Raw genomic sequence first — 19,640 nt, 5'->3', positions numbered from 1 at the left:
TACCTGTTGTATCAGGAATACCTGATACAACACACAATGCTGGATTGGATTCTGAACTAGAAAAAAGGACATTAGTAGAACAACTGATAAAACTTGAAATAAGGTCTGTAGATAATATTATTATCAATGTTAATTTCCTGTTTGGCTATTTAAGATACCAACATTTTAGAAAGCCAGTCGAAGAATATATGAATATTCTTGGTACATTTTTTTCTTATCTTTTTGTAGGTCTAAAATTATTTCCAAGTAAGACTGTATACACACATGAAATTTCTGAGGAAACACAGCAATATGAGAACTACCTTATGCTTGCTTTACCAGTATCTGCCACAAACTTTTGAAAGCTCTTTAGTATACAATAGAGAAAAATTCTCAAGCTTATGTAGGCTGATGGGAGACAATGACAAAATAGCATGTGTATGTAAACCCTTGAGTGCTTCTACCTTGACCTCTCTGCCCATAAAATCTATAGTTTTTAATACAATAATTAAGAAACAGAAAAATTACAGTAGGTTCATTAAGTTCATGGCAAGTTACTTGAGAACGACATGTTGGAACAACAACAACGTACTTCACGTAAAATGCCCCCTTTGTCTCCCTATCAAATTTAGGCTGTTTGCACCATTTATCTACCTTTGAATAACACAGCTCATGTTCTTACACTAAAACTTGACCCAGGTGGACTAAAATATTACAAATTACTCATTTCAAAGCTCTTGCTAATCAAAGAAATGATTTTTTAAAAAGAAAAGATAAAAGCCTTTTTAAGTAAACATTAATACATATAATTTTATTTATATATACTAGATTTATATATATCAGATATATATATTAGATTTATATATAAAAGATTTTACATCTTTTAAGTAAACATCAGTAAATATAACTATTTATAATACATAGTCTAAAGTCATAAAAAGACTAAGTTCACAATCATCTACTCTCAGCTCTAAGTTGATAAGACACTAAATCTTTTACCTTCATTATAAAAATTTATTTTTATTTACTTGGCTACTCCAGGTCTTAGTTGCAGCATGTAGGATTTCTACCTTCACCGTGGCATGCGGGATCTTTTTAAATTGCAGCGTGCTACATCTTTAGTTCCAGCACATGAACTTAGTTGCATCATCTGGGATCTAGTTCCCTCAGGAATCGAACTCAGGGCTCTTGTGTGGGGAGCTTGGAGTCTTAGCCACTGGACCACCAGGGAAGTCCTTAAATCTTTTACCCTTCTTACACAGTGAAGAATCTGCCTGCAATGCCAGAGACCTGAGTTCGATCCCTGGGTTGAGAAGACCCCCTGGAGAAGGGTATGGCTACCCACTCCAGTATTCTTGCCTGGAGAAATTCACAACTTCCCTGCAGGCTCAGATGGTAAAGTATTTGCCTGCAATACAGGATATCTGGGTTCAGTCCCTGGGTGAGGAACATCTCCTGGAGAAGGGACTGTCAACCCACTCCAGTGTTCTTGCCTGGAGAATCCCATGGACAGAGGAGCCTGGCAGGCTACGGTCCACTGGGTCACAAAGAGTCAGACACGACTAAGCGACTAACAGTGCCACATTTACACACAATCTATCCTACTGTAAAAACTTCAAAGTGAACTGAAAGACAAGACTGTAGCTACTTTAATCACCAGATTACTGAACTACACACAAAGTTACATACATAACATGTAAACATGTCTTTCCAAAATGAAGTAATTTTTACTTTCAGTGTTTTTTCTCACTCTCCTGGGACTTGTCTTTTCCAATAGCAGGGAATCAAGTCCTTCATTACCAAAGAACCAATCATCTATTTCCAGTATCAGACTGAGAATTCGGTGAAGGCAAAGACTCAGATTTTACTCATCTGTATCCCCAAAGCTTATCGGCTTAACACCTGAAAACAAAAACTTTTAGTTCCTTTCTCCAGCATATAATAAATGCTCAATTAATATTTGTTTTAATCTATTTCACTCAGAATCAATATTAATGATTGTGCCAAAGCTAAGAGCAAAGTAAAAACCAGAAGAAGGACTAAATTTGACTAGTAAGAAATGCTGCAACATCCTGATCTCCATCTGTTTGGCTGTTTCTATCAGACTACCACTTCAACACACATGTATGACTGATTCTTATAGAGCTCACTGCACTGAAACATTAACTACTATTAAATGTGCAGCACACACATAATGAATTTGAATTAACAGACTTTTCTTTATTGAAACAGCTCTAAGTACTATTTTTACAGTACCTAAACACTTCAAGATCTGAGGTTGAGATAATATCCTACTTTGGCAAGATATACAGATAATTAAGTATATATAACTGGGTCTAGAACTTTGTCATTCAATATTAACCAAATAAATTGTCATCTATCACTAGAATCAGAATTTAAAAATAATATTTTATCTTAACTAAGTACCTAAAGGGTAAAACAAAAAATAAAACATTTACCAAGCAACTGGCAGCAGATTACAAAGATGACTGGCTTAAAAAAACAAAACAAAACAAAAAAACCTCAAGAACAATACCTACAAACACTAAAGGAAAAAATTTCATTCAGCTCAACAGATGTATACACAAAAGCCTACGTTGAAATCAGTATACATTCACGTCCATGCCAGAATTTCATTAGCTACTTAATAGCTTACTGATGTACAGATAGTCGCTCAGTCATGTGTGACTCTGCAACTCATGGACTATAGCCCCCCAGGCTCCTCTGTCCATGGAATTCTCCAGGCAAGAATACTGGAGTAGATAGCCATTCCCTTCTCCAAAAGATCTTCCCAACCCAGGTCTCCTACACTGCATGCAGATTCTTTATTGTCTGAGCCACCAGGGAAGCTGACAATATTCTACTAAAAATAAAGAATTAACTTTAAATCAAATTTTACAATGAAATAAAGCATACTAAGCTGTTTCACATCTTAATATTTAAGAAAAAGAAAATGTGAGTAACTATTCTTAAATTAATTATGAACTATATAGGAGATTATGCCAAGTTACAAAATCCTAGAGCCAAAAATGCTAGGTATCATCTGAACCATCTTACTCATTCTATAAATAAGAAAACTTCGGTTTTTTAAGAAATTGCTTTTTAAAGGAAGTCTACACAATGGACAATGCTAACACAAAATAATATAAGGAAACAATAACCAAAACTCACTATCGAAAGCAAATAAAGGCCAAGAAACCAACGGGGACAGAGGAAAAGGAAAAGAGAAGGTGAACCCATAAATAGCCATATGGAAAGCTAAGATATCACAACAGTTCGGAGGCTGGCCGCTGAAGCCTGACCTAACGAAGTTTGAATCCTATCCTTTACTAATAGGTTAGTCCTCTCATGCCTCAGTTTCCTCATCTATAAAACAGATGTAACAGTACCCAATAGGATGGACGTGGGAATTTAAAAATTTATTTATCATTTAAGAATTTAGAACAGTGTCTGCCACACAGTAAGCAAAAAACATGTTAGCAAATATCATCTGTTACAAAAATTCAGTTTTTATACCCATTCTCTCACACTGCCAGTAGGAGTACAAATTGGAACTACATGGGGACAGTTTTGTATTATTACCTTGTAAACTTGAAAATTTACAACATAGCTTAAATCCAACTATTTTAACCCTAAATACATTAAAGAGAACCTTTAGCATATATGCATTAGAATACTGCAAAAATGTTCACAGTGGTAACACTCGTGATAGCAAATACCTAAAAATAACTCAAATATTCTTAAACAACAAACTGTCTATATTGTGGTAATGTAACACAATGGAGTATTATATGGCAGGGCAAATGAATTAAAAACCATAACAAAAAGAATGGAGACATCTTAATACATTACTGAGCATAAAAAAATCAGTTCAGGAGTTGATATATACATAAGTATATTTCTGTTGTTACTGTTTAGTCCTATGGATTGTAGCTGTCAGGCTCCTCTGTCCATGGGATTTTCCAGGCAAGAAAACTGGAGTGCATTGCCATTTCCGTCCAGGAGATCTTCTCAATCCGGGGACCGAACCTGTCTCCTGCATTGGCAGGCAGATTCTTTACCACTGAGCCACCAGGGAAGCCCATATTCCCTTTATAGATTTCAAAAATAATGAGACACTGTTAGGTGTACATATATATGATAAAGGTCTTTTTTTAACAGGATGTAAAGGAAATCAACCCTGAATGTTCATTGGAAGGACTGTTGCCAAAGCTCAAACTCCAATACTTTGGCCAATACTTGATGTGAAGAGCTGACTCACTGGAAAAGACCCTGATTCTGGGAAGGATTAAAGGTAAAAGGAGAAGCAGGTGGCAGAAGATGAGACAGACAGCACTGCCAACTCACTGGACATGAATGTGGGCAAACTCCTGGATACAGTGGATACGGAGAAGCCTGGCATGCTACAGTCTGTGGGATGGCAAAGTCGACCCCATGGACAACTTAGTGACTGAACAACAGCAACAAAATGATAAATACACAACACGGGATAACGTAACCTCTAGGTAGAGGTCAAAGAAATATAACAGCAGTGTGTTAGGTAGATTTTAGTTATCATCAATGTCCTGATTCTTGGATTATACTGAGTGAATACTTGTCAAGTAAATCAAAAAGTAAAAATAATAGACTACAGAGGTCCATACATAGACCAATGATGACAGTATGAACCAAGATAATCATTAGTCTAATTCTGTGCACCAAAGGTTTTTAAAAAAAGAATTGAGAGTTAATCATAATCTGCTTTGGAATGAAAGGTCAAATGAGATAATTCATGTTTGACATACAGCAAAATACTTAATACACTTCAGCTATTAATACTATCCAAAATGGAACAATGTATCAGGATAAAATTCATATGATGCATAGAATAAATCTTAGAATAAAATCCTATGATTTATAGAGTAAAACACATTTCAAGATTTAAAATCTCTTCTCCCCCTAAACTAGCCTCTTCCCATTTCCTAAAGTGGAAACCACATCTAAAAAAGACAGAAGCAGGCATGCTACAGTCCACAGGGGTCACAAAGAGTTGGCCACAACTTAGCGGCTGAACAACAACGAATAATCTAACTTACTATACTCTTCATATGTACCGATACCATTTAGTTCCCCAACAGGCCCAGACACTTCGATTCTAATTCCTAGGCTTTCCTCTTCCTCCTAAAGTCTTCTAAAACCTTCCCTTTTTCTGCCTTCTCTGCTTACCTCTATTTTTTTTCTCAATCGTCTAAAAAACACTTCTTTCCCCCAATGGTAAATCAAAACTCATACATACATAAATCCATTTTTATATAATTTTCATGCAAAAAGTAATTTGTGCATAAGAAAAGAGTACTGACTTCATAAGCACAGATGCTCAGACACTAAAAGACTTGCTCTAAATGGCAAAACTGAGACTAGAATCTGAGTTTCTTTTCTTTTCTATATAGATTTCCAGATTTCATAATGTGCCAATTGGCATAATTCTGTTCTTTCTGATACAGGTAACTCACTATCTATATAAATCATATGATCTATGTGACATTTTTAGAGATACAAATCTTAAACTTAAAATCCTTTCTATATATTTTTTGCCTTTATAAAACTTTTAAAGTGAAAGAAGTGAAAGTGAAGTCACTCAGTCGTGTTCGACTCTTTGCGACCCCGTGGACTGTAGCCCACCAGGCTCCTCTGTCCACGGGATTCTCCAGGCAAGAGTACTGGAGTGGGTTGCCATTTCCTTCCCCAGGGGATCTTCCCAACCCAGGGATCAAACCCGGGTCTCCCGCATTGGAGGCAGACGCTGTAACCTCTGAGCCATTTAACGTGAGTGCAAAGAAGAAAGCTTCTTCTGTGGGGAATTTCCTGCTACATCCCAAGTTTCCTACAGCGTGACTGCATTCTCTTTGTACTTCAAAAAGTGTCTATTAATCTTTGCTGGACTTTTACATTCTTACTTTTTGTTTGAATATGGCAGCTGCTGTAATTACAGTGCACAATCATGACTTGCCCTTGAGGAACACCCTAATGTACCCTAAATGCTGCCTCTAAGCAGAGTACACTTCCTCCCAGAAATGTGCCACACAAGTTAGAGGCATATAATGCCATAGGATATAAATACACAAAGAATTCAGTTAAAAGTTTTCCTTTTTTCCTAATATAAATGATTAAAAACATTTCATTTCATATTGAAAACACAATTCAATTATTGACTACAATGCAATATTCTTAGTATCTTTGAAATTGTTTATCAGATTTCAATATAATTATATACTTTTTACAAGCTGCTTTGGGATACATTCCCAAATTTAGGAATGATAAATTAGGGGCACTTCAGTTAAAGAAATCTGAGACGCAATGATGTAACGCTTATTATCTATAACCTAGCTTTAGTGATTCAAACCTCAATTCCCCTACAATGCCTCACAACTCAACCCTGAAATGTACTGCCCTGAGAATCCTATACCTTTTCATATTACCTATTTTCATGAAATAATAAGTTGAACACAAATGTAAATCTTTAGTACCAATAAGAAAACACATCCTTAAAGGACAATATTCCATAAATTGCACTGTAGTTCAGAACCTGGAACTTTTAACTACAAGTGTCTTAAGCAGCATTATTTTTACACAGAATAGATAGAATATTCTATAATTCTAACCTATAAAATACAGAAATCAGCTTGTGTCATAAGTCCAAGTTGTTTTACAGAAGGTTTGGTGTGTGTGTATGAATGCATGTATGTATGTATGCACACTTTGTTAAAAAGTATAAAGTATTTGTTACTGTTACAGTCAAGAGTTTAAAAGCTATTGTTTTAGGGCATGGGCCTTGGAGTCTTCACCAGCTATTCAACTTTCCTAAGTCCCAGTTTTCTCACCTTTGTAACTGCAGGTAATAATAGTAATAACATTTCAAGTAGCTGTTATCAAGGCTAAATCTATCAAATGATTTTAAGACAATACTGGTAGTCATTCAAACATTAGCTGTCACTTAATTACATATTGGGAGCTATGTAAAAAACCCACAAGGTACTAAAGAATAAAAATGAAATCTAAGAAATATGAGAACGCATTTATAAATAATCCACAACAGCCAAAAAATACAATTGTTTGGAAGCAACACTTCATAATTAGAATTTTTTTAAAGGCCATTTATTTTTCACAACTCTGGAGGCTGAGAGGTTCAAGATCGAGAGGCCAGCATGGTTGGATAAAGGCCTTCTTCCTGGTTCACAGCTAGGGACTTTTCACATGGTGCAAGGGACTCTGTGGAACGGCCCCAATCCATTATACCATTGTCTTTGGGGGTTAGGAATTCAACATACAAGTTTGGTGGGGACATTCAGACTTCAGAAGTCAGTTAAAAGGATTCAACTCAGTTTTCTTCCTACTAAGGACCTAGTTGAAATAGTGTAAAATGCAAAAATGACTAGACATTAGCCAGTAATTATTTAAGCCAAACTATTTTTGTATGATGTATGCTGGGACCGAGTACACAGTATAGATTCAGACTCAACAGGACCTATATAACTTAAAACTCAACATTCAAAAAACTAAGATCATGGCGAAGAGATGGGGGGCGGGAATCAAAAAACAGGGACAGGCTTTATTTTCTTGGGCTCCAAAATCATTGCAGATGGTGACTACAATCATGAAATTAAAAAACAACTGCTCCTTGAAATAAAAGCTATGACCAACCTAGGCAGCATATTAAAAAGCAGAGACATACTTTGCCAACAAAGGTCCATCGAGTCAAAGCCATGGTTTTTCCAGAGGTCATGTATGGATATGATTGGACCATAAAGAAAGCTGAGCGCTGAAGAATTGATGCTTTTGAACTGTGGTGTTGGAGAAAACGCTTCAGAATCCTTTGGACTGCAAGGAGATCAAATCAATCAATCCTGAAGGAAATCAGTCCTGAATATTCTTTGGAAGGACTGATGCTGAAGCTGAAACTCCAATACTTTGGCCCCTGATGCAAAGAACTGACTCATTAGAAAAGAACCTGATATTGGGAAAGATTGAAGGCAGGAGGAGAAGGGGATGACAGAGGATGAGATGGTTGGATGTCATCATCGACTCGACAGACAAGAATTTGAGCAAGCTCCAGGAGCTGGTGATGGGCAGGGAAGCCTGGTGTGCTGCAGTCCATGGGGTCATGAAGAGTTGGACATGACTGAGCTGAACTGATAAAACTTAGAAGCTAAGTTTGGTCTCTCCAGAAGTATCAAGATGAGGAAAAACTGCAAAGGAAAACTCAGATGATTAAAGAGAGGCCAGCTTGTCCACTCATTCATCTACTTCTCTCCCCTTCTTTTTTGAAAAAATTATAATACAGAGTTGAAAAAATATCTTAATTTGATAGACTACTTACTAAAGTTACTTGTTGCATTTTTTTAACTCTTACTGAGTTGATTAAGTTTTTTGGATCAAATAAAATAACTCTCAAGAGAAAAAGCATACACATTTTTCATCATATTTTTAAGCTCCTAATTTATGTTCATTTAGGACTTTGATTCACAGATAACTTCAAACTCATTCCTAAACCAAGTTTTAGTAATTACATATCTAAGGCTATTATTTTTGAAATAACAAATGACACAGTATCAGAATAATAATGTTAAACATCAGGTTAAATCAAAATATAAACAAATTTTTGCTTTAGTCGTTGATGATTATAAAATGAACTAAACATAAGCTTACGGACCGTTAGCTGTCCAAATCAAAGTCAGCAGTAAGCCACAGCAATAAACTTCTACCTAGATCTAGCTCATGTCACCTGAGTTCGTAGTTGATTACCCAGGCAAAAAATTAAAAATCTAAATCTTTAATAACCTGAAAAAAGTACTCCTCCTCCCATCTCCCATAAAAGTAGTTTCTTTCCCCCTCCCATATAATTTGAAAGTTCCTTCATTCAACTCTGCAAACGATGACTTTTTCCCACTGAAATTAGCTAATTTTGATGAAAGTGAAAGCTGTTCAGTCATATCCAACTCTTCATGACCACACGGGACTATAGTCCATGGAATTCTCCAGTTCAGAATACTGGAGAGGGTAGTCTTCCTCTTCTCCCGGGGATCTTCCCAACCTAGGGATCAAACCCAGGTCTCCCACATTTCAGGCATGTTCTTTACCAGCTGAGCCACAAGGGCCCAAGGATACTGGAGTGGGTAGCCTATCCCTTCTCCAGTGGATCTTCCCGACCCAGGAATCAAACCCAGGTCTCCTACACTGCAGGCAGATTCTTTACCAACTAAGCTATCAGGGAAGTCAATTGTGATGGAGAGATATCAAATCTACTTATATGTATTTCCAAAATGTGCTCAGATACTAAAATTGCTTTAAAAAATATACACAATAGAGATTTATATTATTTTTTGCATGTTGGAATGTTAAGTTTTTCTGAAAAGCAGTTTTTTAACATTTAAACTCAAATACAATTTTTCCATCAGGTCCATAATCCTTTTCAAAAAGTAACCCTACCTTCAGGCTAAATGAAAACGTGTACTGATTTCATGAACATAGTACCTTTCTTCTCAAGAACTGAAAGTTCTTTTTAATATTCTCTTATCTCTATACAAAAAATGTTATGGAGGGAGGAGGGAAGGTTACGTTTTATCTTTTAACATCCCTCTGAAGTAGGGACATGTTATCCTGGTTTTACAGATGGAAAATCAAGCACAAAGGCAGGTTACATGATTTGCCAAAGTCTTAATGGGACAGTCAGTAGTAACCACAGGATTGTGTTAATTATCAATACCAAGTCAATTATAGAAATTTAGTGAATTTTGTTTCAAAAAAATCTTTCTAACCACATTAGGATTAAAGTATCCCCAAAATACAAAATGTTCTGTCAAAGACAATATAATTTATTTGGATAAAGCCCTACAGTATCAGTCAACATTTTGGTCAGTCTCTCAGAAAAATCTTTAAGTTCATGATAAGTTCCAACTCTGGGTAATTTACTCACATGTCTAAGCTTCCTTTCTATTTCCTAATTCCCAACACCATTATTACATGAGATCCTATCATTTCTAATACTCCCAACTCCTCCAGGATAAGCCCTTCCCTTTTCTTATCCTCTATGACACCCTCCTTTTCAATTTCCAATTCCAAAACCCTTACTCCTGTTTCTTAAAATTGCAGTGGCAGATGTCAATATTCATACTCCCATTTTAAGCAGCTCATCCCACACACTAATTAAATACAATGGCCCTGGTTCAGGATTCCTCTCCACCTCAACTTCTGATACCAACCCAGGAAACTAAACAGCCATACTGGTGAACTTTTAAAATATCCCGACAAATCCTGGTTCCTCTATTCCAACAACCTGTTTCTACTTTAATCTTCCATCATGTTACCACTCTGGAGTCTGTGTTCTTTGATCAAAATCTATCTTTTGATTTCCCCACTTGTGCTCTACCAGTTCTTTAACTTTATCAAAACTTATAGTCTCTCAAGACATTCATTACTTCTACTTGTCTACCTATCACTTTGAGCTTATTTTTTTTCCTTCAAAATCTAGTCTGGCCATGAAATATATGAGGTACTGCTGCTGCTAAGTCGCTTCAGTCGTGTCCGACTCTGTGCGACCCCATAGACGGCAGCCCACCAAGCTCCCCTGTCCCTGGGATTCTCCAGGCAAGAACACTGGAGTGGGTTGCCATTTCCTTCTGCAATGCGTGAAAGTGAAGTCGCTCAGCTGTGTCCAACTCATAGCGACCCCATGGACTTTGGCCCACCAGGTTCTTCCATCCACGGGATTTTCCAGGCAAGAGTACTGGAGTGGGGTGCCACTGCCTTCTCCGATATGAGGTACAGTGTGGTATAAATATAGTGCAATTTGAATTTCAGTTCTACCACTCACTCCCTTGCGTGGCTACAAGTAAGTTACTAAGCCTCTTTTAAGTCTTGGTTATCTCAGTTGTAAACCATGGATACTACTGAGTTCACACGGTCATTAGAAGGATTAAATCTAGCACACTGTCTGACCCAAGCAATAAAACAGTTTGCAGGACTCCTCTTTCCCGGGCCGTGCTCTCCCAGTTAACCACCCTTCCTTAGTTTTTGTTTTCCTCTTCTCCATTATCAACATCACCTCATTCAATAAATAATCTCAACTCCAAACTTCCCCCTAAATTTATGTAATCTTACTTTTTGCTGTCTCCACTTCATCACTTCCCATTTTGTCTAATTTCTCTCCTACCTCTCAAGACTTTTCTTTTATTGTCCCTTCTCCCTCTCCCTTAAAAACACTCCTGATTCTCACTATTCATTTTCTATTACTATTTAACATTATCCTTGGGCAATTTTTCACTGGCTTCAACTACAGGTATACTTTGCAGATATTGTAGTTCAGTTTCAGATTACTGAAATATCTTCTATGCTTGTTTTTCAGTCACCCCCCACCCACCACCAAGCCTCTCTTCTTGGAACGCCCCTCCTCCTCCCATTGCCCTCATCTCTGGCTGACTCCCAAATACCATCTCTTTTCTGAAGGCCTCCTTCACACACAACTTCCACTCTGCACCAAATTTCACCAAAGGTAAAATTACTTTCTTCTTAAGCCTTGAAGACATCATAACCAGAACACTCAGCACATTTCAGAGGGATCTAGTTTCCTTGCTGGATAGTAAAAGCAGTTATCAGGTTTTATTTATCTTTGTATCCATATATATAACTCAGCAACTAAAATTCTGAAATGCTTTTACATATTATTAAAGGGACAAACCCAGAACTGATCCCGAATTCCAATCTCAAAATATCAGTGTAATTCACAACAGAACAGTGAAAGTAGTTTGGTGATTTTATGCCAAAGTTAATCATTAACATTCTGACGTGGTAAAAGTTATAACTTTGAAAAAGTAGCATCAAAAAAGTCAAAGTTCACCAAATCCCATCTAAAGTTTGGTAATCCAACTACTGGACACTAAAACATTAACAAATACTGTGTTATTTGTGAAAGTAATCTCTAACCAAGTGAAGAGACAAACAAAATATGTCTAATCATAAGTATAGTATCATTATATACTACCAACAGACAATTAAATTCTGCATTCCAAGTCATAATGGCCTTTATCGAAACTATAATACCTGTTTCACAGATAACATTTAGAAATAAAATAATAAAACTGATATTAAAACTTAATTTCTAGTTACTCTTAAATTTAGAAATGCTTATTCTTCACACTCTAAATATAGAAAGAAAATGCCTTCCAAAGTGATTTTAAAATTTCATATGCTAGGTAATTTCTACTGTTCAATCCTACATTTACAAGCAACATGGATGATCTATTAAATGTGGATTTCCAAAGTACAAAGAAAGTCACTCAGGATTCTTGAACTAAAAGCAATCCTAAAAAGTTGATCAAATACAATACTCATTTTAATCAGAAAAAGTAAAGTTCTAGGAAGCAAAAAATAATATAAATCCATATTTATGAACATTTATATCATAAATCTACAAAGTATGGACATTCACTTCCATACTATAAGCAGAGACCAAATAACAATCTGGCATTTAAGATTGTATCATTTCTTTTCCTTATTCTTCAAATGTGACAAACTATATTGATTTTCTCATGTTGACATTCTTGTAATCTCACAATAAATCCAGTTTGACTGTGAGGCTTTGTTGTTTTTAGTTCACTGAATTGTGTTTAATTTGCTACTTTTTGAAAATTCTCTGCCAGTATCTCTCAGTATTTCCTCTCCCCCATTATTTCTTCTTTTGGAACTGTTAGCTGTATCTTGGACTGGTTCATCTTATCATTCACATTTCTTAACCTTCCTATTTTGTATCTCTATCTTTGGGTTCAGTCTTTAGGACCTCAGTCATAGCAGGAAGATTTTAACCTTTTGTGCCATGGACCTCTTTGGCAGTTCTAGTGAAGTCAATGGCCCCCTTTCTCAGAATATTAAAGACTTTAAACAAAATACGTAAGATGACAAAATAAATCAATTATATTGAAATAATTATAAAAATATTTTAAATTTTGGTGCTTGCTTCGGCAGCACATATAATAAAATATTTTTAATTTTGGTAGAGTAGTAATGTTCCTGTATTAACATATTAAAATACAAGCTCTACCAATGGCTTAACAACTATAATAATTTCAAACTAGTGATGGCAGTAAGTGCTATTTCAAGATATCTGAAACAACTAAACAGGAAATGTACTGTATGGGGAAAAAATATGAGTCTATTGGTGTTATGCATTGAACTGAATCTCTCCAAAAAGATGTTAGGTCCTAACTGCAGTACCACAGAAAGTGACCTTATTTGGAAAGAAGGTCACCACAGACGTAATTAATTAAGAGACAGTCATAGTGGAGTTGAGTGGGCTCCTAATCCATTATGACTAGTGTCCTTATGAGAAGATGGCCATAAGACACATGCAGTACTTTGTTAGACCAGCCCTGCGAAGCTAACATAGTTGCTGTCACAAGTACCTCTAACCCTGCTATGGTTGCTGGTATTTTCTTCAATTATGAATGCAGACACATTTCAGCTACAGATTAGTAAAAGCACTCTGAGTTCTAAGCCCTTATGTCTAAATCAATTACCACCTCAGTCTGAGATCCAGTACTCATTAACTATGTTTTAGCAAAAATAATGAACTATGTTTAAACAAAAATATACCAACAATTTTTCTTTCCTTCCCATTACAAACCATTCTGTGTGCCACAAAAACAACACCTTATGGGTCTGTTAAGACTTTGGTTCTAGACTCTAAAATGAGATAACGCTATCACACAAAACTTGAAATAAACAGCAAATTAAACTTAAAAGAACAAAACAATTCATTATCTGAGTTAATTTCTTACACTGAATAAATGTGAAATTATCCTCTAGTGTTAGATTAACATTTGTGTGAATAACCAAATGAAAAGACTGACTTTTGACACGTCTAGGCCAGGAAGTAAAGCATGAGAGCTGGTACCTTAATATATTCCTCTTAAGGCCTACCCCAAAAGCCTTTTGTTCACTTATTCATCTAAGACCATATTTATTGGGGGGAAAAAAAGTTTTCTATCTGTAATGAATATTATAAATATTATCAAAGACACATGGCTATTAATTTAAGCTCAAAATGAGGAAGCCTTTAGAGATTAGGAATGCACCAACTGTTTCCAAATCTATCTCGGTTCTTGAAAATTCATGCTTCTACTTCATCATCCTATGAGATCTACTGAAGTTTTTCATTTGCTTAAACATATCAAAATCAACAATCTAATCAAACTGACCAATTAACAAATATACATGTTACTATGTATTAAGTCTAATGACTTACAGTGTGTCTATCACTGTATTACTTTAGGAAAATTTAGAACAAGAAGAGCTCATGATGATGATTAGTTCAAATTCCTTGATTTACAAGTTAGCAAACTGAGTACCCCAAAGGCTGTCACTTGCCCAGAATCAGAGAATAAATTTGGTACAGTTAGGACAGAAACTCAACTCCCAAATCCAAGTCCAACATTCTTTACATTATAGTCGCATCTGACTCTTTGTGACCCCAAAGAGAGCAGCCCACCAGGCTCCTTCATTCATGGGATTCTCCAGGCAAGAATACTGAAGTGGGTTGCCATGCCTTTCTCCAGAGGATCTTTCCAACCCAGGGATGGAACCTGGGTCTCCCACATTGCAGGCAGATTCTTTACCATCTGAGCCACTAGGGAAGCCCGGCATAAAAGTTGGTGAGAGTTACATAAATTATTAGTAAATGCCTTTTATATGATCATCTTAATTCTCCTTATGTTTAAAAACAGTGCAGTTGCCCCACAACCAACTAACAAGTTTTCTGTTTTCTAAAAAAATCCATTTTATTTTATTATCCAGACATTTAAAAAATAGGAATACAATCTCATTTCCACCTTCAAAGTGGGCAAAATTTTTTTTTCAAAGAGAAAAAGGCATAAGCACTCTCACACCTGAGTCTTCTTTTCTAGAGAGCAATTTAGCAGAAAGAGTAAGACAACTTAAAATTTGTGTATTTTATTCAATCTCTATACTATTTCAATGAGAAAAAGATTTGGATGAAGACACAACTTAGGATCAAAGGCATCACTGTTCAGAAATAACAGAAAAATAGTAGATCAATTAAAATATGTTATACACTGAACATAATGCAGGTGTTAAGAATTACGTTTTAGGAAATATTTAATGATAACAGAAAATATTCACATATATTAAGGTATGACAGGACCCTACTATGCAACTCTGCTAAAAGTACATGTGTATATATAAATTACATAATACATGTGTAAAGCATTTATCACAGATTTTTACTCTTGGCACATAGTAAAAATCAGATAAATGAATATGATTCATTATCAACATCACAGAAAGGGAGAGTTTGACTACATATCAAATGTTTAAATACTGTTATGTGAATGGTAGAAATGCAAATACATTTCTTAATCACTTTAAAGACCAGTTTGTGCATCATCTGAAATAAACTATCACTCTTGCATGGAGGGTTTTGTTTTTTTGTTGTTTTTAATAACACTTTTAACGCACTTACAGTTCCTACTGAAGGCTGGAGAAGAAAAGCAGACTTTCACCAACCCTCCCCAAGTCTGGCATCCTATAAGATGAAGTGTTACAGATTTACAGAATTACTTACTTAGTTTAAATATATTACTTACTTAAATATATACCCACAATCTACCTCTGAGAACTATTTCTCTCTCTACACATAACTAATTTCAAATAAGCACATACTAGAGGGGTTCAAAATGAGGCCTCTAAAAGCCTTACTTGATTTTACCACAATGGCTATCTAGAAAAGGTTAATGGTTTTCTACGACACTGGTAATTTGCACTCTTTTTAAAAGTCAAAATCACGTGAAAAACATACAAGTGTTAAGAACAGTCTCTAATTACCTATTGATTATGGATTTTAAAAAAAGAGAGAAAAGAAAAAGGAAAAAATACACATAAGGCTCCAATAAAAGCCATATATAAGGGCAGTTTTAAACTATGCTAAGGCTTTAAGGACATCTACCATAACATTTGTTTCTTCCTAATACATGTAATTATAAATAAGGAATTTCCATTTGAAAACATTATATATTAAAGAGCAGATACCTAGATTATCAGGATAATGTCTACATTCCAAAAAAGTTCACCCTTTCTGGTTTACCTATTGCACAAACAATGCAGGCTCTAATAAAACTGATTATCAGATGAACACATCAATTTTCTAAAACAAAAAAATAAAAGTAAAACCCACAAGAGTTTGTCCCCACGAAGAGTTAACATCTCATGGCAAAACTTGTATGTTAAAACATATTATTCTCGACCTTCAAAATTAACATAACAAAGCCCCTAGCAGGAAAAAATTTAACAACAAACCAGGATAAATTAGTGAAAACAGAATTCTTAAGTCTGAGTGAGATAATTTCCAAATTGTCCCATACTGAGTACATTAATTATTTTAAAGGCAATTTTATCATTAATATTGTCATTAGTTGCTTCAAATATCAAAATGTTTGAGATTAAACCACCGGGAATATTTATTCATTTTTAGTGTAAAAAGTTATCATTCACTGAATAATCACAACAAAAAACTTGTACTCTCAATTTGTCCATGGTAAGTATTACAAGAGTCCACTTAAAAACTGTATTTTACACGTGTGTCAATTCACATTTCCATATTAGCGCTTCTATTAGCAGCATCCATAAAAGGAATTATTCAATATTTTACTTTAAATATGGTAATTAGTCTTCTCCCATCCCCAAAATAGAACCTGACATTTTGATCCAGGCTACTTTCTTAAAAGAAGGTTATCAGCAAAAAGTACCGTCATTCTGCTCACGGGTTTTAGCAGTTTTTCTCCTAACTAAGCGTTACTGAGATACGTCTTGATCTCTCTCAAAGTAGGTCTAATCTGCGGAAGGCTGAGACAGTGTACAGCACTGTGAATGGCCAGCCAGGTATTTTATGAATGGAGGCGATCACGTGATCCCAGCACCTCCCCGAACTGATATTTCCCACATAACTGTGTCAACATTCTGAGAGCAGGGGTAGTTGTTTGTGTGGGCGTATATTTTTGAATTTAACCTATAACTTCGATTGCTCCTTACTTTCTGACCTCAAAACTTTACATGAAGACTGGCAGTTGAGCTTCGAATTTCTTCCTGGGAAATCCTTTCAAGATGTCCAAGGTGATGGATGTTTAATTATTTTTTTATGAATGAAAAGTGTGCTATGCAAATGAGGGCGATTCACAAAAAGAGAGAGAACATGGCGGCCACTTCTGCTTCTAGACTGCACTGACACTGCAGCAATCCACCTTCTCCCACACCCCGCTCGTCAGAGGAGCGTGCTGTGGGGCGGGGGGTGAGGGTGGAGGGCGGACGCTGCCCGGCATTTCTCAAGCTATTTTATGTTAAACAAGCCTAGGCTTTGGACTTTAAAGCTCTCAGAAAGGTCTGACTCGAGGAATGCTCTTTACTTAAAGGAATGCGTCCTAGGACTAGTCCTAACTCACTTAACTCTTTCCAACCCTCCGAAGATAAACAAAACTTGGAATTTAATAACAAGAAAACAGACACTAATATTCGCATGGAATTAAGTTCAGTCTCAACAGAAAACTGTTGCAGCCTCATTATTCCTCCAGGCAGCTGTTATGTTACAGCAAAATATTTAAGAGGCAAAGTATTTTGCTTGGAAAACATAAAGACAGCCCAAATAAACAAAAACTTAAGCCGAGATGCTCTACAAGTTAATGAATGAAGTCATCAACACGTTCAGCAATGTAAACACTGTTAAATCGACGTGAACGGTGTGTTTCAATGTAGCTGAAAGATAAAATTTAGCTTTCAAAATTTTCCTATGCTCCTCATAAAGGTAAGTCCAGCGTTCGCAAAGCAAAATAGAATAGTTCAACATCGCCCACACTCCAGGTATCCCCAAAGCTACAGAAATTATAAAAATGCTTCCGTAGCTGCATTTTTTTACAAAAATTTTACAGGTCATAAGTTTAAAAAGGGTGAGGGGCGGGGGGAGGCTTAATCGGTATTTAAGAAACACTGACTCATCGAATTAAGATTCAAGTGCAGTTTGATGCAGGAGGTGCTCCCACACATTAGTTTCCGAGTGAAACAGCTATAAAGGAGGCAAAATGGATATTTAAGGTGTGTTGATTAGTGTGCTAAAGTGAAAAAGGACAGGCCAGAGGTCTTCCAGGCACTGGGTGGGATAATTGCTACCCCTCCTCCATCCATCCATATTATTTCATCTCATGGACAAACAATTGCCATCCCAGCCCAAATTCAATACCTTCTCCCAGAAGAAAGCAACTAAATGCTGGGGGTGGGGGTCCGGGGGTCCTGCCATTAAATAAAATGGCTAAAGAAATCAAATGTTTTCTCCAGAACAAGATGCACGCAAACTCTCCACGGTTGCAAACACCCAACTCCCCGAGGAGGTCTGGGGAGGTGTCGAGGAAAAATGGGGGGGGGGGGAATTAGTAATCAAGATCAGTGAGGTGCTTACTCGTTGTCAGAAGTCGCCGTCTCCTCGCTCATCTTTCCCTCACCGCGATCCGATCTGGAGATGGAGGAGCAACAGCAGGCAGAGGAGCAGCAGCAGCACTGAGGGGCAGGAGGCAGCGGCGGCCGGGGGGGCGCGGGGGCAGCGGCTCAGGGGCCTCACCATGGTGGATGCCTCACCCGGAACGGTGCCCCCCCAGCCGGGAACCCCGGCCACCCCCGCAGGGGGGTGGCGGCGACAACCTCCACCGTGGCGACCCCAGCCTCTTCCCCCGCCTCAGCGTCCAGCCAAAGGATCCGAGGAGGCCGGGGAGGGTGGGAGCCAAGCAAAAAAGGAAGGGGGGCTGCGAAGGTTGACTGGAGACCGGCTCCTCGGGCCACTGGTGGAGCGCGGCGGGGTCCGGCCAGCAAGGAGCAGGCAGGCGGGCTGAGAACCCAGGAGCAGAGGCGGCGCTTCCCTCAGGGATGCGGCGAGGAGGAAGCAAGGATCCGCTTGGTGGGGGCCGGCGGGGGGGTGCCGAGCCCAGGCTCCGGGCGGCGGCGACGCGGTCCTGCCGGAGCCCACCCCACCATCTCCCGCTTCACCGCCGGCTGCCCGCTCAGCCCCGGGCGGCGACCGGGCCGGTCCTTCCGGACGAGCAGAGGCGGGCGAGGGGCCTCACGGCGGCGGATTCCTCCAGACACGCTCCGGCCAGGACGACTCCAGAAGGGGGAGGAGGGGGCGGCGGGGCGCGTGTGAGGCAGGGGCGGGCGAACGTATCGTCCTCACCCGGGTCGGAGAAGAGCAGCACGCTCGAGGGGCAGGGTCCCGAGAAGAGGCGGGAGAGCGAGGAGACCGGCCGCGGGTCCCTCACCAGACGGTGCCCACCAACAGCTCCGCGGGCCAGCTCCTCACGCTCGCCAGAGGGGAGCCGCGAGGGGGGCGGCGGAAGCGCTCACGCCGCCCGCTCCTTCCGCCGCCGCCGCTGCCCGAACCGGGGGCGCCCGCGGGAGAAGGAGGCGAAGTAGTCCCTGGCGATTTCTGCAGGCCGCCGGCTTCCCGGAGGGCCAGAGCGGGTACGGGGCGGGGTTGCCGCGCGGAGTGCCCGGACCGAGAGGGTGTGTAGGCAGGAGGACGGAAAGCTGCGACCTCCGGGCGAATCACTGCAACTCGAAGTCGTGTGCAGCATAGCAAGTTT

The 19,640-nt window shown here is 38.3% G+C and overlaps 1 protein-coding gene across 1 annotated transcript in view; it reads right to left on the bottom strand.

Moving 5' to 3' along the window:
* The window catches only part of SPRED1 (sprouty related EVH1 domain containing 1), a 114,164-nt gene extending 94,764 nt beyond the window's left edge, over positions 1 to 19,400 (bottom strand). Inside the window, exon 1 of the mRNA XM_065940461.1 lies at positions 18,467 to 19,400. Coding sequence (XP_065796533.1) covers positions 18,467 to 18,498 — 32 coding nt within the window. The 5' untranslated portion in view covers positions 18,499 to 19,400. The remainder of the gene's footprint in view (positions 1 to 18,466) is intronic.
* Positions 19,401 to 19,640: the final 240 nt, after the last annotated feature.

Source organism: Muntiacus reevesi, chromosome 7 (genome assembly GCF_963930625.1).
Source record: "Muntiacus reevesi chromosome 7, mMunRee1.1, whole genome shotgun sequence".
Classification (NCBI taxonomy): domain Eukaryota; kingdom Metazoa; phylum Chordata; class Mammalia; order Artiodactyla; family Cervidae; genus Muntiacus; species Muntiacus reevesi.
Note: the sequence above shows the minus strand (reverse complement) of the source record. Positions and strands in the feature narration are given on the sequence as shown.